The 22,959-nt window shown below is 53.6% G+C and overlaps 8 protein-coding genes across 8 annotated transcripts; 6 read left to right on the plus strand and 2 right to left on the minus strand.

Annotated features, from left to right (window-relative positions):
• Positions 1-2,687: 2,687 nt before the first annotated feature.
• Positions 2,688-5,260, plus strand: DACRYDRAFT_22887 (glyoxal oxidase). The gene is made up of 4 exons (XM_040773001.1): positions 2,688-2,962; positions 3,012-3,168; positions 3,215-3,459; positions 3,517-5,260. The coding sequence occupies exons 1-4, from the start codon at positions 2,723-2,725 to the stop codon at positions 4,855-4,857; spliced, it is 1,983 nt and encodes a 660-aa protein (XP_040628003.1). The 5' UTR covers positions 2,688-2,722; the 3' UTR covers positions 4,858-5,260.
• Positions 5,261-6,839: 1,579 nt separating this feature from the next.
• Positions 6,840-8,004, plus strand: DACRYDRAFT_53417 (rhomboid-domain-containing protein; the record flags this gene model as incomplete). The annotated part of the gene is made up of 4 exons (XM_040775172.1): positions 6,840-7,016; positions 7,066-7,365; positions 7,414-7,611; positions 7,663-8,004. The coding sequence occupies 4 exons, from the start codon at positions 6,840-6,842 to the stop codon at positions 8,002-8,004; spliced, it is 1,017 nt and encodes a 338-aa protein (XP_040628004.1).
• Positions 8,005-8,279: 275 nt separating this feature from the next.
• On the minus strand, positions 8,280-9,080 carry DACRYDRAFT_53809 (Psf2-domain-containing protein; the record flags this gene model as incomplete). The annotated part of the gene is made up of 4 exons (XM_040775205.1): positions 8,280-8,441; positions 8,502-8,619; positions 8,683-8,897; positions 8,958-9,080. The coding sequence occupies 4 exons, from the start codon at positions 9,078-9,080 to the stop codon at positions 8,280-8,282; spliced, it is 618 nt and encodes a 205-aa protein (XP_040628005.1).
• Positions 9,081-9,265: 185 nt separating this feature from the next.
• Positions 9,266-10,387, plus strand: DACRYDRAFT_100608 (MED6-domain-containing protein; the record flags this gene model as incomplete). The annotated part of the gene is made up of 2 exons (XM_040767471.1): positions 9,266-9,584; positions 9,643-10,387. The coding sequence occupies 2 exons, from the start codon at positions 9,266-9,268 to the stop codon at positions 10,272-10,274; spliced, it is 951 nt and encodes a 316-aa protein (XP_040628006.1). The 3' UTR covers positions 10,275-10,387.
• A 227-nt stretch (positions 10,388-10,614) lies between these two features.
• On the minus strand, positions 10,615-14,474 carry DACRYDRAFT_22890 (Piwi-domain-containing protein; the record flags this gene model as incomplete). Its single annotated transcript, XM_040773002.1, has 25 exons — positions 14,395-14,474; positions 14,222-14,333; positions 14,001-14,167; positions 13,851-13,945; positions 13,693-13,800; positions 13,555-13,644; positions 13,448-13,507; positions 13,165-13,396; positions 12,774-13,118; positions 12,554-12,719; positions 12,452-12,507; positions 12,314-12,402; positions 12,217-12,265; positions 12,101-12,162; positions 11,915-12,000; positions 11,706-11,863; positions 11,577-11,656; positions 11,467-11,528; positions 11,307-11,417; positions 11,221-11,251; positions 11,153-11,173; positions 11,003-11,101; positions 10,866-10,953; positions 10,684-10,815; positions 10,615-10,635 (listed from the first exon to the last, which is right to left on the minus strand). The coding sequence occupies exons 1-25, from the start codon at positions 14,398-14,400 to the stop codon at positions 10,618-10,620; spliced, it is 2,523 nt and encodes an 840-aa protein (XP_040628007.1). The 5' UTR covers positions 14,401-14,474.
• A 315-nt stretch (positions 14,475-14,789) lies between these two features.
• Positions 14,790-17,574, plus strand: DACRYDRAFT_100610 (histone deacetylase; the record flags this gene model as incomplete). The annotated part of the gene is made up of 14 exons (XM_040767472.1): positions 14,790-14,828; positions 14,881-14,933; positions 14,985-15,060; positions 15,110-15,227; positions 15,281-15,358; positions 15,408-15,515; positions 15,566-15,596; positions 15,644-15,785; positions 15,833-15,925; positions 15,972-16,080; positions 16,129-16,518; positions 16,569-16,938; positions 16,986-17,309; positions 17,357-17,574. The coding sequence occupies 12 exons, from the start codon at positions 14,790-14,792 to the stop codon at positions 16,691-16,693; spliced, it is 1,362 nt and encodes a 453-aa protein (XP_040628008.1). The 3' UTR covers positions 16,694-16,938; positions 16,986-17,309; positions 17,357-17,574.
• Positions 17,575-18,120: 546 nt separating this feature from the next.
• Positions 18,121-19,828, plus strand: DACRYDRAFT_108443 (alpha/beta-hydrolase; the record flags this gene model as incomplete). Its single annotated transcript, XM_040768650.1, has 5 exons — positions 18,121-18,682; positions 18,736-18,910; positions 18,975-19,290; positions 19,350-19,698; positions 19,752-19,828. 5 exons carry the CDS (start codon positions 18,121-18,123, stop codon positions 19,826-19,828), a joined length of 1,479 nt encoding a protein of 492 aa, XP_040628009.1.
• Positions 19,829-21,693: 1,865 nt separating this feature from the next.
• DACRYDRAFT_67905 (rab domain-containing cell division control protein) lies at positions 21,694-22,900 on the plus strand. The gene is made up of 3 exons (XM_040775863.1): positions 21,694-21,829; positions 21,893-22,451; positions 22,516-22,900. The coding sequence occupies exons 1-3, from the start codon at positions 21,698-21,700 to the stop codon at positions 22,794-22,796; spliced, it is 972 nt and encodes a 323-aa protein (XP_040628010.1). The 5' UTR covers positions 21,694-21,697; the 3' UTR covers positions 22,797-22,900.
• The last annotated feature ends 59 nt before the right edge of the window (positions 22,901-22,959 follow it).

Genomic DNA, 22,959 nt, shown 5'->3' on the forward strand with positions numbered 1-22,959 from the left:
AAGAAATAACACACGCAAGAATTCATTGCAAGTACTGCTGGTAGGAATGTGGAGAAGAATGAGAACGTACGGTTGAAGAGGGCAGGCACACCCAAAGCGCCGACATGGTATCTTGAGGGAGGAATCGCATCTCCCACCATGAGCGGCAAAGCAGAGGCGGCCTGTGCAAATATCAATAACTAGCCAGAACACGTCAATGAGATCCACTTATAAAAAATTGGGTTAACGGGACCTGCCCGCCTCGGGGGATCAGTCCGAGACGGACAGGTACCGGTTGGTCGACCAGCCCATGCTGATCGACCCAATACGCTCCCCTGGTAAAGAAGAGCGCGACCTCCCATCCTGCCACCCTCCCCCGGGGAACGAAGGGGAGGCGCTCATATCGCCCCTTATATATTGTGCATACGTGTTTAGCGCCCAACCGTTGTGCCTTCCACCCTCCCCCGGGGCGATGTAGGGGAGGTACGCTGGTATCAATCCTTATGCGGCATGTGCCTCAGGGTGTGAAGGGTGGGTGGGGAGATGAGACGAGAGGACAAGTTGAGCGCCAGGGGGGTGGGAGGCACTGAAATTGCCCCTTGTATGTTGTGCATATGTGTATAGCGCCCATCCGTTGTGCCTTCCACCCTCCCCCGGGGCGATGAAGGGGAGGTGCGCTGCTATCAATCCGTATGTGGCATGTGCCTCAGGGTGTGAAGGGCGTGGGGTGGGGGGGAATGAGACGAGGGGACAAGTTGAGTGCGCGCCAGGGGGGTTTATGTAGGATTTTCGGAGTGCACGAGCCATGGTTCGTGCTGATGGAGGTAGAGCGGAAAAGCGGACCCATTGTTTTTTGTGGTTTCCGGCGAGTGATAAAGACGTCGCGACCCTGGATACGGCGGTGTTTAGAGAACTGCCGTTGGACATAGACTATTTCTCGTACCAGGCACTCCTAATGTGGTTGTGTTGTCAAGCACTGACGAACTGGCCATATTGTCTTCTCCGTTCAGCACAAAAATGTCAAAGCCAATCTTGAGGTCACAAAAATCCAATAAAAGCACAAAAATGCGACCGACGACTTCCCGCCAACAATAGAAGATCCTTGGGCAATGCCGCACCTTCATCCAGCTGAACGACTCTGCTTGCTGCACGAGCTAGCTAGCTTTCTTGGGTGCATTGATAAGGTCGCCTCAGACTGGCAAGTATCCACAGCTAATATCGTGGCAGGACGCTCCAAGAATCCGTTGTCCTGCCTTCTAACCACTTGGAAGGATCGCATGCGTGCTCGGTCCACCATCCGTGGGCACGCTCCTCAGCTGAGGCCTGGGCTTGGCATATGGCTGATCAGAGTCTTGCGTATCTTAGTGATCCCTGTAATCCATCAAGTCCCTACATGAAGGGAGAAGAAACCCGGCCAGCACCTTTCGGGTTGCTCTCTTCTCTTTACCGGCCGGTGGAAGGCCAGCGCGCTAAGCGAGGCAAGTCATCCTCCAGCATCCACATTCCGAGTTCCAAGTTTCGATCCATTCACATACCACAAACCACAGTCCGGCCCCACAAACCATCCAAAGCCTGAACAAAGGCGCGTGTTCCGGGTCCGTCCTGGACCTTTGGCCCTGTCGGTACTGTGCCGATCCTCGTTTCAGCTCAGCCTGGTAGGCGACGACAAGCGATGCCAGCCATAAGCCCGTACATACTCAAGCGCACAACACATCCCGCGCATGTTCGACGGCGTGATGGACAATGGTCGTCAGAGTCACCCGTACAAAGACAAAGACTGAAGAGCTCGCCGAAGAAGCTGGCGAGGAACGCGTCCGATCCCGTGCTTGCACGTGCCTGATACGGTTACATTCCAGTGGAGAGTGGATGGGCGGACTGACTCTCGGTCAAATACAGGATCATGTTTCTCTACCGCGTTTGATGCATGTGAAGGACTCGGATAACAGCACTGGTATATCAAGCAAGCCAACGAGTTGGAGCAGCTCTGGGCAGCTTGATGCCAAGTTCCGCTCAAGCCGGAGGCTCCAGATCACCGGGTTTGCACAACGGAGGTAAGCGCGCAACACCCAGTCAAGCAGTAACCGATCCAGTCAACGACCATCCCGATCAAGCGATAACACCGACCAAGACGAGCGGTAGAACCCACCAAGCAGGGGGGAGAAATAGGCCAGCGCTAGCCTTTCTGGAAATGCCAGCGTTGTTCTCGGCGGGTGGGTTCCTACGTGTCTTCCTCTCGGACGGGGGTGGTCCGACAGGAACGGAACACGCGGTGTTGGGCTGTTGCTGTGGGCAGTACGGTACGGCTGTAAGATGTAGATGGTGCGGAGAGGAAGATGGGGTGCCTTCCTGCTCTACCTTCGGAGTTAAGCTTCGCAAGTGATTGAGTTGCGGTGGTTGGTTCCGGGGTTATTGGGAGGCGAGTTACGATCAGCGGTCTATTCTCGACCGTACGAGACATTAATAGACAGAAGTATATACCATAGAGGCTTGCATTAGTGTAATATAATTAGATGCCAGCTAATGAAACGGTGTAAAAATAAGTTGCTGCGTATGACGTAATGCATTCATCAATGACAAATTTCCTTTTATGGCCAAGGATGATCCATAACGAGCGTCATCGCTGGCGTTCGGCGCTGTTCTTCCGGCCGATCATCCACTGGAATGTATGCCCGACACTTTGGGTGTTCAAACCATGCAAGAGAAGGCGGCCTCATCTTGCTTTCTGACCACCACCAACTAGTGCATGCCAATGGCACTCACCGTCCTCCTCCCCCTCTTGACATTGCTAGTGTCCACTACTGCCCGGCCACAACCACAAGCAGAGGCAACAGCTACTTACCTCGCTACTGCTTCCGGGTCTATCCTACCCTCTGGTGCTGCACCGACAAACACAGCAGCACCAAGCGGTACAGGTCAACCAACGAGGGATGGCACGGTGAACCAGTTCCAGATAGTAGGCAACTCGGGGGTCAGCGCACAGCAGGTCTGTCCCTCCACTCCACTCCACATGTCCTCGAGCTTACGAGAAATAGATGTTCCTCGGCACGCTCAACAAGGTGTACATCCTTGACAAGACGGAGGAGAACCTTCAGTTGCAGGTAGACGGCTTCCCCGCATGGGGGTCAGAGTACGATCTCGCGACGGACACCGTGCGGGGAATGTTCGTGCTCAGTAACACTTTCTGTGCCGGTGCGCTGTTTCTTTTTGAGAAGCACTCCGAATCTGACTCGAGCAGCGGGCGCGTCCCTTGGGAACGGATCTTGGGTCAACTTCGGGGGCAACCAGGCTGTAACTTGGGGTGGGCTTACTGCTGCTTCCCAGACGGGAGGAGGGCCGTACGATGATTGGGATGGGGGGCAGGCGGTGCGCTTATTAGACCCGTGCGATGATGGCACTTGCGAGTGGGTAAATTTGGCCCCGATGACGACGAGAAGGTGGTACCCTTCTGTCGAGCCGTTGGAGGACGGGAGTGTCATCGTTGTGCGTCGCGTCTTGCATCTTCCTTTCTTCAGGGAGCGCTGACAATTTTTTCTTCAGCTGGGAGGCGACGAATGGGGAGGATACGTAAACGACGCCTCGCAGAACAACCCCACGATCGAGTTCTTCCCCTCGCGCGGCGCCCCCATAGGTCTCAACATCCTGCTCAACTCCCTTCCGGCCAACCTCTACCCCCTCACATGGCTGCTCCCATCCGGCAACCTCCTGATCCAGACTAACTGGGCTGCAGAAATCTACGACTACAAAGCCAACGTCGAGTACCCCCTACCTAACATTCCTAATGCTGTGCGCACCTACCCCGGCTCGGGGGCGACGGCGATGCTGCCCCTCACACCGGCGAACAATTGGACCGCGACGGTGCTCTTCTGCGGAGGGACGAACTTAGAGCCCGACCAGTGGGTCACGAACTGGACGATAGCCGCTTACCCGGCAGACGAGTCCTGCGTCTCGATATCCCCCGATATCAGCAGTACATGGACGTACGACAGCACCCTCCCCGAAGGGCGTACGATGGGCCAGTTCATCATGCTCCCCGACAGCACGCTCTTCCTCACCAATGGAGGCGGGACTGGAACAGCAGGGTACGGCAACGACACATGGGCGATCGGTCATTCCTATGCCGATAACCCTGTCCTCACTCCGTTGGTGTACGACCCCCGACTCCCCGCTGGCAACCGTTGGTCCAGGCAAGGACTGGGCAGCTCGACAGTCCCGAGGATGTATCATTCCTCCGCCCTACTCCTGCCAGACGGGAGCGTCTTCGTCGCTGGCTCCAACCCCAATCCCGACTATACAGTCGGAGCAGGGGTCAAGTACCCAACAGAATATCGCACAGAACGCTTTTACCCATGGTACTACTCTTCCCGCAGGCCGGAACCGCAGGGTCTGCCATCGAACCTCTCCTACGGCGGGGAACCGTTCGACGTACAACTGTCCGCCCAGGATCTCCAGAACAACGGCATAGTCAACGCATCCGTCATCGTCATCCGCGGCGGGTTCTCGACGCACGCGATGAACATGGGCCAACGGTTCGTCCAGCTCAACTCTACATATACGGGCAACACCGACGGCTCGGGGACGCTGCACGTTTCCCAGCTCCCGCCGAATCCCGCGATCCTACCCCCGGGACCGGCGATGGTTTTCGTAACTGTGGGAGGTGTGCCCAGCTTGGGAGCGTTCGTGATGGTCGGATCGGGGATGGGCACACAGCAGGTGTTGCCCGCAGGGGCGTTGAAGGCGAGTAGCATGCCCCTGCCAGCGCCCAACACGACCGGGAGTGGAGGGGGGAATGTGGCTGTTTCGGCCGCGATGGGTGGGGGGGTCGAGCTGGGAGTCGGTCTGTTGGTGGTAGGGTTGGGGTTGGTGGCACTGATGCTGTAGATCTCGGACTCGCGCTCGCACTTTCTCATTTCACTTAGTTATCACGCTCTCAAGCACCTACGCGCTCAGGCTTACAGCACGTATAATCGCATCGTACACATCGTACGGCACACGGACTACGTAGACTCGCTTTCCTCTCGCTTTGTTCCCATTTTATTGTGTATCTCTTTGTGTGTTTATTGCCGTTTGTCAAGGACTCGAACTAATTTCTTCGTAATGTGGTGTTCTCGGTGGGTGCGACATTTTGTTGACGGTCGACGATCAAGGAGGGCTGGGGTTTGATTAGAGTGAGCACGGATAGGGACAGCAGTAGAAGAATGTAGAGAAGCGCGTAATGTGCCATAAGGTACCGGGTCATCGAGGGAGCTGATGAGGTGAAATGTCTAGAAGAGTAGATAGAGGTGTATTTTATGTAAGTGGCGAATAAGGACTTTCGGGGCTGTCAGCGTGATCTAACATAAAGGGCAAGAGACGTACGGGTAAGACTGGTCTTGCGAGGAGGGAGGTTTTGCGTATATGCTAGATGAGAAGAGTGGAGACCGAGCATGGATCGGCGTTTAGGCCCATAAGACTAGCAGTTCTACTGGGCCAGCATCATGATCGGAGTGGCGCGTTCAGGTCTGAGAGATGTGAAGAGTAGATCATGATGGATGTGTATGGGGATTGGAAGAGCTGGGCTCTGGCGGTTGATATGCGTGCAAGGCATGCGGTTGACGCATTCCCACTATTTTCGGATGCTGGAGAGCAGTCAATGGCCAGAACCCGAAAATCACTGCGGAAAGTTCAAGGCGTACTGCCAATGTTTACATATCCCTATCGACGAGCACTAGCGAAAGCTTGGCATAATGGTTTCCATATGGGATCGTTCCCGTAGAAGACATGTGCAGAGGTGGTAACTAGAGCCGAGAGTTCGGGAAAACACCGTTGCAGTTTAGACGTCGAGGCCGTTAATCCAAGCAGTGCAAAGACATCATTGTTGAGTGTACGGCAGCGGCATTGTCAGAGATTTGGCACAGGAACGAGCTGTGCACTCGTTCCTGTGCCAAATGATGACATGCCAGGGGAGATTGTCATACTTTTTATATGCAATTTTGAGAGAAGGAACGTAAAGAGAAGCTAACAATTGCGCAGCAACGGTTGCTTAAATCATGGTTGGTGGCGATGAAGATGATTCTCACATCGCAACACTACCAAAAGGCAATCAATTCCCGAGGCACACGCAGCCGAGGCGATGAATGACCTCTCCATATACCCACAACGACCGCACACTCGTCTCCGTCGCCTAATTTCCTTCTTGCCTCTTACGACCACACCACGATGGCACAGTACCGTGACCTATTTGGCGGACCATACCAGCAGCCGGTAAACTTCAACGACGACAACGAGGCAGCGGAGAGATCGGGGCATGCACGCAAGAGCGCTGATGCTGCGACGACACTTAGCTATCCTCAGACGCTTCAGTCTGGAGTTTCAGCCCCGTATGAAGACCATTATGCCGAGGATGGACAGACGACGAGGGCGCAGGAGATCATCTCCCAGTATCGATCAGTTTCATCACCTCATGCACGGGGCAAGAGTGAGGAGGCACCCTTGACTGGCACATCAGGGTCAAACGACACTCCTACCCGGGGACGCAAGCCAAGCGCCGGTGGAGCGAGCTCTTTCTACCCCTTCAATGACGGAGCATCAAATACCCTTACATACTACGATGAGAACTTCAATCATTATTCTACAAGGGACATCAAACGTGATGGTCAGACGGAGCTGAGCGTGGAGGAGGAAGGCGGAGACGCACAGCCATACGGCTATAACCCCAACAGAGAGTCGCAGCACGGACTGACGGCACTCGGTACGCATCTTTTTCCCTCCCCATGACATACCAGCCGGACTCACGCGATTCCCGAATGTACTCCCCGTTAGACTATGTCGACCCAGCACTCCCGCAGCAGAACAAGGGTGCTTTTGGTCGAGTAACGAATTATATGCGCGGGGACGAGCTCCGGTACCCGCTTGAACAGCGGATAGAAAATCGACGGAGGGGCGTAACGAGACAGCGATGGTCCATCGTCGTTCCTATCCTCACCGTTGCGATGATTTCGGTGTTCATCTATGAGCTGGTCCTCAACGCGCACTTTCAAGGCACACCCGTCTCCTTCCACGTGCGCTCCTCCATGCTCCATTCCAGTTCCCTTCCGACTGACCATCCAGCCCACCGTCAACTACATGCTCGGTCCCGGCGGTTCAACACTCATCAACGTCGGCGCGCGCTTCGTCCCATGTATGAAGCTCGTGCCCGAAGTCCCTCCAACAACGCAGCTGGCCTGCATGAATGACACCGCCAACCCCGCCGACCAGATCTGCCCGTTATCGACCGTATGCGGATTTGGCGGGTTCCCGGCGGATGGTGTCCCCAACCAGTGGTTTAGGTTCATACTCCCTATCTTCTTGCATGTGGGGATCATCCACATCCTCTTGAATATGCTCGCTCAGGCAACGTTGTGCACCCTTGTAAGTCGCTATTTTGCCACAGAACTCTCAGCTGACTTGGACGCGTAGGTCGAACGACAAGTCGGCTCAACAGCTTTTATCATCATCTATTTTGCCGCTGGAATATTCGGCAACGTCCTGGGCGGTAACTTTGCCTTGTTAGGCATAACGTCCATGGGCGCATCGGGGGCGATCTTTGGCTGTGTGGCTGCCCAATGGGTAGACCTGTTAACGCATTGGAACCTCGAGGACCGGCCTGGCCGAAGTGTACGTCCCTCTCCTCTCTCATTCCGTACCTCACCTACTGACTTCCTGTAGTTAATCTTCCTCATAATCGAGTTCATCATCGGTTTCGGGCTGGGCTACATCCCCGGAGTGGATAACTTTGCCCATCTCGGCGGGTTCCTCATGGGCCTCCTAACCTGCATCGTCCTCTTCCCCGTCATCTCCGTCACCAGAACGCACATGATCGTCGTCTGGGTCTGCCGGATCCTCGCCATCCCACTCATAATAGTCCTATTCGTCGTGCTCATCCGGAATTTCTACACTACAGACCCGGCGGCTGGATGTGAGTGGTGCAGGTACTTGAGCTGTATCCCTACGAGCGCGAACAATTACTGCCAAGGCACGGGGCTGACGACGGGCAACACGGCCTTCTGATTTCTCACGGACTACTCTCCTGCTCAGTAATGTTTCGATCTACGCTACCTTTGTGCCCTCTTTCCCTCACTCGTACTCGGACCGTACCGCTTGCTATCATTCCCAATTCGTTCCTAGTTTTTGCTCAGCTCTTGCATGTATTGCTGGTAGGATAACCCGCACGGACTTGCTCCTAGTCTCTTATTCCCACGACCGGGCTACACGGTACGTAGTAGTCAACGATAATGATTCATTTATCTCGTGCCCTCCCACCTGCTGTTTTTTTCCGTACACGCCTACCAGTCCTCTTCCATCCTACTCCCACTTTCACCCGCTGCGAAGGAATTATCCTGCGTGCCAGGGACTTCAGGCACGCTCGCTAATACACGCATCACCCCCATAGCGCGAATCAAAAACGGCCTCAGTTCGTTAATCTCCATCGACCCTAGGCCTGTCATCTACGGCGATGCACCCCAGTTCGTCAAATACGCTCAGCAAGGCGAGGGGGAGGCACGTACTCGAAGTTCGGTCTCGTCCACCAAGGCAAGACCTTTTCTTGTCTTTGCTTGCCGGACTTCTCTGATGTCTTTCAGGAGCGATCGGACCCGTTCGGGGGAAGGGACGTCCTCCGGCGCTCTATTCCAAAGTCTAATAAGCAACTTACGCCCCACGCCCGAACGCCCAGCAGAGCACACGCACATATCCAGGAAGACCTTAGCAATCTCCGCGTACCGGAAGGGAAGAGGAGCGAACTCCTCCGGTTTGGACATCTCCTGCTTTAGTTTCTCTTCTAGCCAGTCGGGGTTCAGCCATGATGGAGGGACGAGCGCGCATTTGCCCTGTTGTTTGAGGTACTTGCCGACCCAGAGGGGTAGCTCAATGTTTGCTGTTGCGCGGAAGGGGCCATAAGAACCCTAAAGCGTCCATTAGCGGTTTGTAGAGGGGTAAGGGGTGGGAGTGGACTGGGGACGCACGGATAGAAGACGGATTTTGCCCATTGTGAAATGGGGACGGACGAGGATGTCCGTTTGTTGCAGGGCGATGAACTCTAGTTCTTCTGGAAGGGGACTCAACATCAGCCGGGCTGGGAGTGCCATTATTTCCTGTTGAAGTTGATGGTATGAAAGTAAGAAGCAGACGGGTATAAGATGTAGAAAATGTAATGTTGAAATTCATGTAATACGCGTACACGCGATGAACGCGTCAAAAGGCATGGGCGCTTCTGCACAGCCCCTAACAAAGGGCGCCTTTCGCTGTTCTCCTCCTCCTTTTGTTCACCACCATGTCAGCACCTTCTGAAGATGAGCTGCTCACTACCTCCTGGCTGTTCTCAGAATGGATTGCTGCCTTTGGACCGCTCACTCACGCTCAGAAAGCACTGGACTACTTCTCCCTTTCTATCTTCTGGGACAAACAGAGCACGAACCAGGTCCTACGCATGCAGACGCAGCACGCGCTGGGTCCGGATGGACTGGGAGGGAGCGGGGTGGATGAGGAGAGCGAACTGAGGAAGTTTACCGGGGTTGAATTTGCCGTCGTGCATGGGAGGCCGCCGGGCTTGTGGGTCATACATAAACGGGAACGGTTTTCTCCTGACGAAGGTGGATCGATTCCCTGCTGCATTATTACCAACTGACTTACGTCTATTCCTGTATACAGTCCGACCTCTAGCCGCGTACTTCATTTTGAACAACACAATCTACCCGTCTCCCTCGCTCTACTCCGTCCTCTCCACCTCACTAAGCACGACCCTGCACCACCTGTCCGCCTCTCTCGCCCTCTTGCGCGCCCAGAAGCCGGCTTACAACCCCCGTGTCGGTACTTCCTGGCCCATTGCCCCTCCCCGGGATCCAACACGCAGCCTCGCAGCCGGGCGCAGCAGAGCGGGGAGTGTGATACCCGAAGAAGGTGGAAGCGTCGAGCCCCGGGCGGGAGGGGAGACAGTGGAGAGGAAGAAGGAAGAGGAAGTCGTACCGCTGTGGCATGCGTTCCTCACTGCTTCTTCTTATGCGCAGGCGGCGGCTGTGACGCGGGAGTCGGTGGTCCTTACTCCGGAGGATGAAGACTCGCCTTTGGAAGAGCCTGCAAGAGAGAGAGGAGGGACCAGAGAACGAGAGAGGGAGAGCGCTACTCCTGCCCCTCTACCGACGGGGGGGAAGAGACACTCGAGTGGAGGCAAGGTTAAGAGAAGGAAGAAGAGTCGTGCGCTGTCAGCGATGAATGTTCCGCCAGGTGAGAGGGAGGGGTGGATGGAGAGCCCGCTGAGAGGTGAACTGCCTCTGGCGGAGTGAGCGAAGTGGTGAGGAGAGGCAGCAAGGCATTGGGATGTGGTATGCGTCTGGTTACTTGTTCTGTGTTGAACACTGATTGAGAGTTGTGGACCATTGGAGATCGGCAGGGAATGTATACTAGCAGCACAACATCTAGTTATTCAGTAAAGGCTACTTCGACAACATCTTGCACGGAATATTTCATAGATAGTAAGAGTCATTCTGTCAGCACCAAGAGCGTCAAGAGAGTGATGAGAGTGTTTGATTCTGAAGTGGAGTTATAGCAGCTTGTTGGAGAGTTGAGGACCTAAGCCAGAAGATTGCCTTCCACAAACGGGTTGAAATCAACCATCTTGCTCACCTGTTACATGAAGTATTGTTTCTGTGACACGTCAGTATGCTGACAGAGAAGAAACCTGAACCAACCCACATTTGACATTTTGGTATGGATGCTGTGAAAGGCATCCTCATAATCTTTATATGACATTTCGCCAGAGATAACAGTTGCAGTAGTGCCCGCACCGGGCCTCTTGAAATGAATTTGACGACGACCACTGGCAATCTGCACATACATGTCAGTATTTTGCCAGCATGATCTCCATACAGGCCTACATGAGCATAGTAGATAGGAGTTGGGATGGAGACAGCACGCGTCGCACGAGCAAAGTTGTGCGTGAGAGTAAAGGTGAGATGTTGCAGACTATTCCGGGTAAGGAGGTCGCACATTATCACTTGCATCCAATGCTTACGTGTGGACTGGAAAGCGATTCTCGTCTTTCATTATACACGCGTGCATAGGACGAGAAGTTCCCTTGAGCCCGCCTTGACTGAGAAGGAACCAGTTGACGCTATTCGCCGATTAGGATGAGCAATCCAGAGCCAAGATGGAAAGAACTCACTATGCAGGGTGGACGATATCACTGCATGGACGTCATAGTTGTGCGGACTAGAGAGAGGGAGTACTCACTGGTCCACGATCAATCCAGAAGGCGCATTTCCTAAGAGAATTGTGGTTAAGGACTTGCAATTCGCTATCCTTATTAGCGAACGCACCAGAGCGATCAGCATCTCGCTGATCCACGGGGAAGAATCGGGTATGGTGACGCTTGCCAACCACGACGAACGTAATCGTCGGCGGGGGCATCTTCATCGAAGCAAAGGCTTCTGAGGACATACTTAGTTGTACAGCAGATACAGCAACAGGCGATCTCACCCCTGACGGCAACGATTTCCTGATCGCATACTTCTTGAAACTGCCCTTCGCCGACACCATCTCTGTGCGTGCATTAGATGCAAAATTCTTCGAGGCCCGTTTCTGCTTGCCTGTAGAACAGTACGCGTTGAGGGACGACTGTGCGTTTCTCAATATGTTCCTGATAGAGTTGGAACGCTTTCACAGCATCCTGGACGAGGTAAGTGGGTTGAAGAGAAACACGAACGGCGAAGACGCACCACGACCATCTCACGCAGATCTTGAACGATTTCCACGCGACTAGGTTGAATCCTCACAGTAGCTCTGTATTTCGTCCCCGTCTCGTCGACGCTAGAAACCAACGCAGCAACAGTAGGTTTTTCCGGGTCTCCTGGGCCAGGGTGGCTAGTATCGGCACCTGGTATTGGTCTGAGATCAAATATCGCCCAGAAGCGTCAAACAGACAAACCAAAAATTATCGTCGGTCTCTCACGGAGCCACGCGACAGATTTTACGGAAGGAACGTGGTTTATGCCACCCAACTTGGGGTTCAGCTCAACCTCGTGTTAGACACAGAAACATTTCCCGAACTGTGACCACTTACTCTTTGAGCGTCATCAGTATGCGCAAGCGGCTTCCTGTTGAACAGACTTACTTCATAGCAATATTGGCGCAAATCTGGTCATTCACCTTCACTAACTTGCGATAATCGAGGTGCTAGTTATGGTAACAAACAATCAGGCTACATCTATAAGCAGTCTGCATTCTCACCTGTGTCGTAATACCAACTTCCACATCGCCGAAGTGTTTCAGAGTGTAACTGGGGTCGGTTAGTATGATTGTTCCTCGATTCAAGAACAGTACCAACTAGAGATCGGAGGAACGATCAGTGATCAGGACTAGGCATTCCAGGCCTCCCAGCCTTTCCTGTGCTTCCTTATAAAGTCGGTGTAGCTCCTGAATGATGCTGTGAAAAGATACAAAACAAGGGAAGGGTGGACACTACCTTATACAACGAATGTGCATTGATCATGAAAGTAGGCGCAGCGTCTCGTGGGAGTTCTGAACATGTGTTAGCACAACCAAAAAGAAGAGAGGCAATGCATACTCATGCCTCGACGACGCATGACATCAGAAAGCATATCGCGAACTTGTTTTACTTTCTGAAAGGAGAACAGACTGTCCGGCACTGTGGATACCCATATCCAAGTCTTGACTTCAGCGCCTCTCCAAAATACATCGTCTCTCGTGTTCCAGGTTCCATTCTCAATGCGCTGGGACGGAATAAGACACTCTTCAAGCAGACAGGCGTCGCGTAGAGCACTTACCGCAGTTCTGCCGTTAGCATACAGGATCTCAGGGCTGGGCATCACCCCTGCCGTCAACTTCCTTGGCTCATTAGTGTTGACACTTAGTCCCGCACCCCGCACATAGTCAGAATTGGGGTAATTGAGCTCAGAGATATTGTTCATTATGGCATCCAATCGTTGTTCGGGACGGCTCGCGGTAAAGTTAAGCATAGCGTCGCGGCATCGGGCAGGAAGCTCGTGTTTGAAGAATTGATTCGGTATGATTTGCAGCGTTTCAAGGGGGAACACGATCTTTTCATTGATTCGAACGCAGCACACGGAGGGGAATTTCAGGTTGTACTGATAGACTCTCGAGAAATAGTTCTAAAGACAGTTAGTGTATTACTCCTTAGGGTGTTGCATGACCTACGAGGATGGTTTCGCCCGTATCATCCAATTCGTATTGGTTAGCTCCTTCTCGGATGAAAGACTGTATTGGTCGCGGCGGCAAAGGGTCCTTCCTATGTTCTGAAATGACTTTAACCCCACGAAGATATCTGGTCGCTTCGCGCAACTCTCTGGGCCCAAGATTGACGAGACGTCGCACGTCTTGGAAGTTGAAAAGACCCATTAAGACGTCAAGCACTGGTCGGGGATTCCAGCTGCAAATTTTATCAGTGCTACCGTGCAGGCATGTGAAGCAAACTGTTCACAATTTTCCAGCAGTAGTGTTTACATTGATATACAGCTTGTTGATCGCCGGTCGGACGGATCTGTGCTAGTCAGTACCATGCATATGCTCACATGAGAATACACGGACTGGAATAGACCGAGAAAGAGGGAAATATCATCGCTGATCATGCGTTTCTTGTGAGGAAGATAGTATGATTTGGACGTATGTGGGAGTCTCCTACGTGAAAAGGTCATGAGAGAATATGAATGACTCTTTTCAACATACATCATCGGTGCCTGCCTGAAAATCAGATTGAGCGCGTTGATCGTGTCCACAGCGTCGGGTTGATTGACACGATGGCTTGCAGAGGGATTGCAGTATTCAATCAAACACCTGAATATTGTTAGATCCATTCATAAAGAAAGTAGTTGATAAGCACAGGCCTCGGGTCAAGTGTTTTGACGAGAGTCAAGGTGACGAGGTAGACGCCTCGATTGGGCCTGGCAGGGTCGGGACGGACCGCCATAGGCACGTTGAACTAAGAGATAAGGTATAGTCAACACTGATCCAAAGAATACTATGATGTTGCCCACCCGGGAGACGTGACCAATAGGGAGCTCATGACAGCTGATCATGATTGAACGTCCATCGTAGACCGCACGTCCTTGGGCAAACACACTCGGGGCGATGGTGTTCTGGAGTCGGTCCACAATCTCACGCTGCCGCTCTAACACGCGACCGACGATTTCCGGTTTGATCTCTGGTCCCGCGTCAATCAGAACGTATTAGAATTACTCGATTACTGGTGACTCGCCGACATCATATTGGTACATTTGTTTTGTTGGGAAAGGACTGGACAGGGAGAGATAGTTGGCATACACAGTGATCTGGCGACCGCGATCGCTGGAGGATTGAACGAGTCGTGACTAAACACATCCCATCAATGGTCAAACGAGTCATTCTCAGTGTTGCCCCTGAATCAGTTACCGTCATTTTCAATGTAACAGCGTCGGAAGGTATGAACACGTAGAGGCGACAGACTGTCGACTCCGATGAGATATAAGCAGAGCTTTAGTGAGGGTAAGAGGTGAGTTGAAGGGTATGATAATTGCGAGGCATATAGCCCCACGGAGAAAAGGGGATTGTGGTGAAGACCACTGAGGAAACGCCAGCAAAGCATGCCTTATATGAGGAATCGCGGGACCGAATAGAAGCATGCCCATCTGCTTCCGATCTTGTTCACTTTAGCCGGAACGGACCGACTTGAAGTTCAGAAACATCTGAACAACAGCGTTGTTATATTACTCCACAACTCTTTGCGTTGCAATCCCCGGAGTTCTGAGTTATCTCTAGCCGGACTCAAGAAGCCTATTCTTTTCAATATGTCAATTTCCATCACGGCTCCGACGCGTAAACGAGTAGTAAGCCCCGTGACCATCTTCCGAAGGCTGACATTTGACTGTGCGGATCAAGTGCTACTTCTTTGACGCTGATATTGGAGGATTTCACTATGGACCAAGTCATCCGTATGTCAATTCTCAGGCCCTGGATGTTTGTTGATGGCGTGTGATCATTAGTATGAAGCCAACACGGATAAAAATGTGTCACGCGCTCGTGATGAATTATGGGTTGTATAAGCGAATGGAGATCTTTGTTCGTTCAATATGTTTGCGCGTGGACAATGAATTGACGCCTTTTTCAGCGAGCAAAACCTGCTACGAAGCGGGAAATGACACAATTTCACACTGATGACTACATCGAATTTCTGGGCAAGGCGTCACCCTCAACCGCACACCAGTTTGTCAAAGAACAAGGCAAATGTGAGTTCTTGAAGTAATATCTAAATGCATATAACACTAATATGCCTCGATAGATCAAGTTGGTGTTGACGACTGCCCGATATTTGATGGCCTGTTCGATTACTGCTCAATCTCATCCGGAGGATCAATGGGTACGACCGTTATCTCTGATGCACCGATGGCTACTGACAGGTTCCATAGAAGGAGCGGCTCGTCTAAGTCGGGACAAATGCGACATCGCGATCAATTGGGCCGGCGGACTTCATCATGCCAAGAAAAGCGAAGCAAGCGGGTTCTGCTACGTCAACGGTTTGTCGCTCTCGCGGGACGTCTGTTATCTTACTCAGCAAGTTCCGCAGACATCGTTCTGGGAGTACTCGAGATGCTAAGGTACGGAAATCGATTCAGCTCTCGATTCGTTTTCTGAATCGACCCAGACACTATGAACGCGTGCTATATATTGACATAGATTGTCACCATGGAGATGGGGTTGAAGAGGCGTTCTACACTACTGAGCGCGTCATGACCGTCAGCTTCCACAAGTATGGCGAATACTTCCCTGGGACGGGAGATTTCCGAGTAAGTCCACTTCCCTTTGGCAAACAACCAAGCTCATTACTATCAAGGACGTTGGAGTTGGGAAGGGCAAGGGATATGCTTTGAACTTCCCATTGCGAGATGGCATCACAGACCAAAGTTATCGCAGCGTATTTGAACCCGTGAGTCATCAACCTCTAGTTTGACGCATGACTTGACGTCTATCAGATCATCACTGCCGTGATGGAGCAATACCAACCGCAAGCAATTGTCCTCCAATGTGGGACCGATTCATTAGCGGGTGATAAGTTGGGATGCCTCAACCTATCGATGCGCGGTATGAAAAGCCCTCTGCTTCCGACTCTTTACTGAGCGATGTCTGCAGGTCACGCGAACTGCGTCGCGTTCGTCAAGAAGTTCAATCTTCCCCTTCTCTTGCTGGGCGGTGGTGGCTACACCATGCGCAACGTCTCCCGTTGCTGGGCATACGAGACGGGCCTTGCGACCGGCGTGGAACTAGGCGAGGACATCCCCATGAACGAGTATTATAACTACTTTGGGCCGGATTATAAGCTGGATGTTCGCCCGAGCAATATGGAGGATCTTAATACGCCTTCGTATCTCAACCGCATGCAAGAGATCACGGTCCAGAATCTGAGGGAGCTCGGTGGTCCTCCTGGGATCGGCATACAGGAAGTTCCTAGGGTTCCGATGTTCGACGATATGGACGAAAACGAAGATGAAGATATGGAGAATCCCGATGACCGACGTCCACGTGAGTGATACACATCCAGCACTGTAATGCACATACTGAGCACCTCACAGAACGGCTACGTGATAGAAAACGCATGACCTTATGGGACAGCCAGATGGCTCTGGACGATTCGGATGACGAAGATGAGGGTGGTCGCCGTAACAAGGAAGATAACAAGACGAACGGTGCCATCTAGTAGTTAACCTCCGTATTGCGTAGATCAAGACGTCCGGCAGTCCATTAGTGTCATGTATTATCAGTACAACAGTGTACAACGGAGGCTTGTTATGAGACAACTTGGGCCTGGAGTTCCTCTTCCCTACGTCGCAAGCCTTGTAGCTCCGCCTCTAACGCGACGTTAGCTAGCTCTATTTGCAACAGACTGGAGATCAACTCTGTCCACCGCGTCTCCATCGAGATAAGCTGCTTTCCGATAGCGGTCTGCGAATGGTTCAGCATTCGTCGCCAAGACGAAAGGAAGAGCGCACATGAGAAATCTTCCTCTCCCTGTTGACTTGGGTCACATCCTCCTTTAGTCTCTCAAGCTGCCTCTGGAGCCTGTCCGCATCCGCCTCTCTCCGATAGTTCGCCACTCGCCAAGCGTTCGCGCCATACGTCTGCAGCAGGCTGATATTGCTTTGCCTATTGAGCTGATGCTCTAGTTGTGCCTTGGCGTTGTCGATCGCTTTGATCCATTCTTCTTCTGATGCACCGGCGGGAGGAGCAGGAAGGCCGTAGCGCGACTTGTCTAGCGCTGCTAGTGGCTTGTTGCTTGAGATTCGGTCGAGCTCAGCTTGCAGCATGGGATTTGACTGAAAAACGTTCAAGTAAAGACAAATATGACCAAACAGCGACATACAGCGAACAGGTTCGGCAGTGGTGGTAGCCGGGGATCATCGTCCGGCACAGATGCTCGAGAAGAGGGTAATAACTTTGCAACTTTCTCCTTCAGTTGAGGTTGTAGTTCGAGATCCCGGTCATAGTAAGGCAGATTATCGAGCAATGCGGTATCCATCAATTCAAGAGACATGTTACCCAGCAGATGATTAGGAATGGAGCAATTGTGTGCACGAAAAGGTTGTAGAAACGCGAAGAAGCAAGCGCGCATAACAGCGCCACCGGCTCCGACAGCAGAGCACGAAATCTGGTCATCGTTACTGTAACGTTACGCCATGATCATTGCATTATTCTCTTCTGTCTATTCCCTAATTCTTGCCGCTTACTCGAGTTCCACGAACTTATGCACATCCTGGAAGTATGCCAGCGTTTCGGCTGAGAACCCACTCAGCTTGGCCTGCGACGAAATGCCCCCACTGCATGGAACATATCAGATCGAACGAAGTGGCACATCTGAAGCATATACTGTCTGTTTGTTTTCAGGGACTATGGCTCTTCATATGAATGCTGGCTGCGGCTGCCGGCATTGGCTTCTTGGCTAGCTGTACGATGAACCGTGTGCGACAGTTGCTCAATTCTGACCATATCGGTGGGCTTATGGCATGTGCGTTGTTTGCTAGGCAACAACAGAAGCCCTCTTCGTTCAGCGACGCTCATATGACAGACGAGTGAGAGTAGCATCTGCGTGTTCAGCCTTAGCCCGAATCTGCTCTGTCCAGCCTTAACATGTTACTCGGTCACCTCTCTCTGCTAAGTCTCTGGACAATCGGGACTCTCGCTCTCCCCCCCACAGCTCAACGGCTCCGTGATGCGCACGCAGAGATCCAATTCTCCCCACTTACAGGACGGTCCCAGTTCACCATCCCTACATTCTCGAACCGCCTATCCCAGGCGTTCCACGTCAACTCCTCCGCCCTTCCCCTCATCACCTTCCCACTACAAGACTCGTGGGCCGGGCGACTGCCAATCGACCCCAACCCGGGGGAGACGAAAGATCTTTTCTTCTGGTACTGGCCCAGCTCCGCCCCCGGGGGGAGCAAGACGCTCACTATATGGCTCAACGGCGGTCCGGGATGTTCGAGCCTCGAAGGGTTTTTGGAAGAAAACGGTCCGATCCGGTTCGAGCCTGGTACGCCCAGGCCCGTGCTTAACCCCTATGCGTGGACGAGCGTGTCGGATATGCTATATATTGAGCAGCCTGTCGGGACGGGGTATACGACCGGAATGCCGAATATCACTAATGAGAGCCAGTTGGCAGACCAGTTCTACGGCTTCTTGCAGCAGTTCTGTGCGTCCGGGTCCGGGTCCGGCATCGTTCTGCTTATGCTGACTTTGCGCCAGTCACGGTATTCAGCGAACTGAAGACAAAACAGCTGTACATCGCCGGCGAGTCCTATGCAGGCATGTACATACCGTACATCGCCACCCGGATCGTGGACGCATCCGCAGCAGAGAAAGCCTTGCTACCGCTCTCACTCCAGGGCTTGCTGATCAACGACGGAGTCTACTCGAGCTTGTACGTTCACGTCCTCCCCACCCAACCCAACCTGGCCCCACCGCTAACCTAACCTAACGCCCAGCATCGTCTCCGAGGAAGCGCCCACCGCGCGCTTCGCCGCCGAGTACCAGTCCACGCTCGGCCTCAGCACCTCCCAAGTCCAACTCCTAGCCAACCTCTCCCTCGCATGCGGCTACTCCTCCCTGCTCTCCTCAGCTACCTACCCCGCTCGAGGGCCAATCCCCCTCCCGAACGGGAATAAGGACATCGTCTTCCCGGGGTGTGACGTCTTTGACATATTTTACAATATGGCAGTGGGCGCAAACCCGTGTTTTAACATCTACCGGATTACGGACCAGTGCCCTACACCGGCGGACCCGATAGAATCGTACTTCTCGGTACGTAGCACTGCTCTCCCCGCTCCGGACCGGGACTGGCTAACCCTGCCGCGCACCAGCGGGAGGACGTCCAATTACAGCTACACGTACCCCTCTCCGGAACATGGAACGAATGCACCCCAACCCCAGTCTTCTCTACCCCAACAGGCTCAGACGCAAGCGCCTACAGCAGCCTCCTCTTCCCACACCTGATCTCCCTCCTCCCTCGGGGGGTGACCCTCTGGCACGGGAAGAGGGACTCGATCCTCTTCTCCCTAGGGGATAGGGTGATGATCCAGAACCTGACTTGGGGAGGTGTACAGGGTTTCCAGCAGGAGCCTAGTAGGCCTGTGGTTTGGGAGGGCAAGGTGTGGGGCGTGGGAGGGGAAGAGAGAGGTTTGAGGTATTTGGAAGTCGAGCATGCGGGACGTGAGTCTTTGGCTTTGCTTTGGGAGTAAAGTGCTGATGTTGATGTTCATCAGATATGATCCCCCAGGATCAGCCGGGGTTGGCGTTGCATGTCTTTTCCTCCTTGTTAGGGTTGGCGACGCTTTTCTAGCACTCACAGTTCTACTTACTTGACCCTCGGCGCGCGGGCTCGACGTACGACACTCGACACTCGACGTACGATGCTCAACGCTCAACGCTCGGCGCACAACGCACGCACTACAGTAGCGCCACACAGTACAGTAGCGCCCACGGTACAGACAGTGTAAAGATATATTAACTAGTAATGAAAGGTGTCTGTATATTTTGGAACTCCGTGCTGCGTGCTTCGTGCTCCATTCCCCTTGCCCCTTGCCCCTCCCCATACCCCAGTGCAGCACTCCAAACTCCCTCACCGCACCCTATCCCCGGGCAACAAGCGCCCCCCTCCTCTCCCTCCTCCTCTCATTCCTCTTCTCCTCCTGCACCTTCCTCTTATCCGGCTTCCCCTCCCAAAGGGGGGGGTTGACCCTGTTCTGCTCTCCGTACGTCGGGCTAGGGGAACGGAATACCCCCCCACCGGCCGCACCGGCAGCAGCTCCCCCAAGAGCGTTCCCGCTCGCGGCAGCTCCGCTCCCGCTCCCGGCGCGCCTCTCCTCCACCCTACGCATATGTTCCTCCGCCCTCCTCTGCGCCTTCCTCCTCTCACTAAGATGATCCAGCCTCCCAGGACCATAGGGCGCCAGCTCCAGTCTCCCGTCTTCCCTCTTCCTTTCCTCTAATTCGAGCCTTGCCTGCAGCTTGCGCTCTTTCCTCTGTTCTGCTTCTTGCCTCTCCTGTTCCGGGACAAGCTCCCACCTCCAGACGTCTACCAAGTCCACATGCCCACTCACAGCCCTCGCAGCCCCTAAATCCTCCGCATCCGGAATCTTCCCCGCTCGCTTCGCCCTCCGAGCCAGTTTCTTGGACTTTGCGAGGAGGCGAGCGGTCTCGAGCCCCGAGAGAGGGTGCCGTTGATAGTGGGATTTGCGGATTAAGAGACGGGCGAGGAGTTCGGGGAGGATTGTTAGTTTGAGGTATCTGTGGGGGGGTTAGTGGGGTTTGGGAGGGAGGAGGGGGGAGGGATGCAGGAGCACGAGCGCGAGCACGAGCATGAGCATAAGCACAGGATAAGGCAGGGAAGGCAAGAGGCAGAGAAGGAAGAGAAGAAGTGCAGGCAGGGAAACCCCGCACGGCGCACAGGGAAAAACAGCAGAGAACAAAATACGCACTTTACAGAATGGATCGCATGACCCGGTCTCGGTGCCCCCGGTGGAGAGGGCAAGATCCTCCCTTTTTTCCCCTTGCGTTCCGGTTGTGCCTGAGGCAACGGGAACGGACGTTCGGGGAAGAGGGCTTCGCTTTGTTCCCAGATCTCTTTTGTGCTTAGACCTGGGAGTCCGGCTTTTAGTTTGGGGTTCGGCTTCTCTTCTGTCCCTGCTGGTGCTGCTTCCCCCTCCTCTGCCGCTGTAGTGGTAGCGTTAGCGGCCACGTCAGCCTGCTCCCTGCTATGCAACAAGGCGAGCACGATCTGCTGCGCCGCCTGGGACCTCGTAACCTCACTCAAAAGAGTGACCTTACTCCCGGGCAACGTCGGCAACCTCAACACACTGGCAGGGACGGTGGCAGTAGCGGTGCTAGCGTGGGAATAGGGGTTATGGGCATTTGTAAGTGTGTGATGGAGGATTGTAGCGGGGGTACGACGGGTTGAGTAGGTGCGGATGAGTTTGAGGAAGGGGGGCATTATTGTGTGCTTTGAGGGAGGGGATGTGCTGTGAGGAGAGTGAAAGTAAATATTTGCGGATGTAAAAGTGATTACATAATCTGACACAAGTACTGTTAGCGCTCACTCTCACTCACTCAGTCACGTCACTCACTCGTCACTCACTCGTCACCCACTCCCTCTCACTCTGCACACCCACCCCACTCGTCACCCCGCTCCCTCACTCCCCCCCACTTGACGATGACAGTCTCCGATCCCTACACAAAAATATTAGACAACCCACGATTCACTAACAAGTCACGCAACACTCTACAAGTACAAGACGGTTTAAGAAAATTAAGAAGGCAGATACTCATAGATGGCATCCCAGAGGTGCGCCCATCCCATCCCTCCCATCCTACTCCCTCACTCCCTCTAACCCCACCACCACCACAGGAAATAGCCCCCCTCCGGCGTCCCGCCATCTGGAAACTATTCCTCAACATAAAGCATCTCTCTCCAGAACAGTACTTGTCTTACGTCTCCCTCGGTCCATGCTCTGTCAGGGAAAAGATCAGGAATGACACCTTCAGGACCTTGGCCACGGATAAGGGGTTCAAGAACCGCGTGAGGGAGGATATGCTCGTCCGCTTACTAGACGCGTTCGTTTGGTCCACCAGCAGCTCATCCCTGGGATCCTCCCCCACTTCCCCAACATCAACTTTCACTTCCGCACACTCCGCATGGGACCACCCCGACCAACCCAGCTTCACCTACGTCCAGGGGATGAACGTCCTCGCCGCTCCCTTCCTGTACGTCCTCCCCAGTGAGCTAGAAGCGTTTGCCTGTTTCAGGAAATTCATCGCCCTTTCCTGCCCGCTCTACGTCACTCCCACGCTGGAAGGCGTACATAGGGGGCTGAGGCTGTTGGATAGGTGTTTGAAGATCCTTGATCCGGAACTGTTTGGGTTTTTGAGAGGGAAGAAATTGGGTGCTGAGATATATGCTTTTCCTTGTACGTCCCTCCCACCGCCTGCTAAGCCCGCTACCCGCTAACCCGTTCCCCGGGGTACGCACAGCCGTCCTAACCCTCTGCGCCTGTACACCCCCCCTACCCGAAGTACTCCATCTCTGGGACTTCCTCCTCTCCTCCGGCCTACACCTCAACATCCTCTGCGTCATAGCCCAGATCCTCCTCATCCGCTCTGAGATCCTCGCTTCCCCAAGCCCGATGAGGCTGCTCCGGACGTTCCCGCCGTTGAGGGCGAGGAAGGTTATTGCGCTTGCGGTGATGATGCTGAGGGACTTGCCGGAGGGGGTGTATGAGGAGCTGGTGAGACATCCTTGGGAGAGGTGTTGAGCGCGGCGCGGGGGGGATATGCTGATGCCGAGGACGATGGTGATGGCGTCGCCGATGGTGATGCCGATGTTGTACAACACCCGCACATACACGCTACAAAACGCTACTATAACTACAGGACTGCTTCTGCTTCATGTGCTTCTGCTTCATGTGCTTCATAGTC

Source organism: Dacryopinax primogenitus, assembly GCF_000292625.1.
Source record: "Dacryopinax primogenitus strain DJM-731 SS1 chromosome Unknown DACRYscaffold_11, whole genome shotgun sequence".
Lineage (NCBI taxonomy): Eukaryota > Fungi > Basidiomycota > Dacrymycetes > Dacrymycetales > Dacrymycetaceae > Dacryopinax > Dacryopinax primogenitus.

What these genes read in the sequence shown, in the direction of transcription:
- DACRYDRAFT_22887 (XM_040773001.1), top strand. Translation starts at nt 2,723, where the DNA reads ATGCCAATGGCACTCACCGTCCTCCTCCCCCTCTTGACATTGCTAGTG. An exon ending in CGGGGGTCAGCGCACAGCAG is followed by an intron (nt 2,963 to 3,011) that starts GTCTGTCCCTCC and finishes TACGAGAAATAG; the next exon opens with ATGTTCCTCGGCACGCTCAA. An exon ending in AGGACGGGAGTGTCATCGTT is followed by an intron (nt 3,460 to 3,516) that starts GTGCGTCGCGTC and finishes TTTTTTCTTCAG; the next exon opens with CTGGGAGGCGACGAATGGGG.
- DACRYDRAFT_67905 (XM_040775863.1), top strand. Translation starts at nt 21,698, where the DNA reads ATGACAGTCTCCGATCCCTACACAAAAATATTAGACAACCCACGATTC. An exon ending in TCATAGATGGCATCCCAGAG is followed by an intron (nt 21,830 to 21,892) that starts GTGCGCCCATCC and finishes CCACCACCACAG; the next exon opens with GAAATAGCCCCCCTCCGGCG. An exon ending in TGAGATATATGCTTTTCCTT is followed by an intron (nt 22,452 to 22,515) that starts GTACGTCCCTCC and finishes GGGTACGCACAG; the next exon opens with CCGTCCTAACCCTCTGCGCC.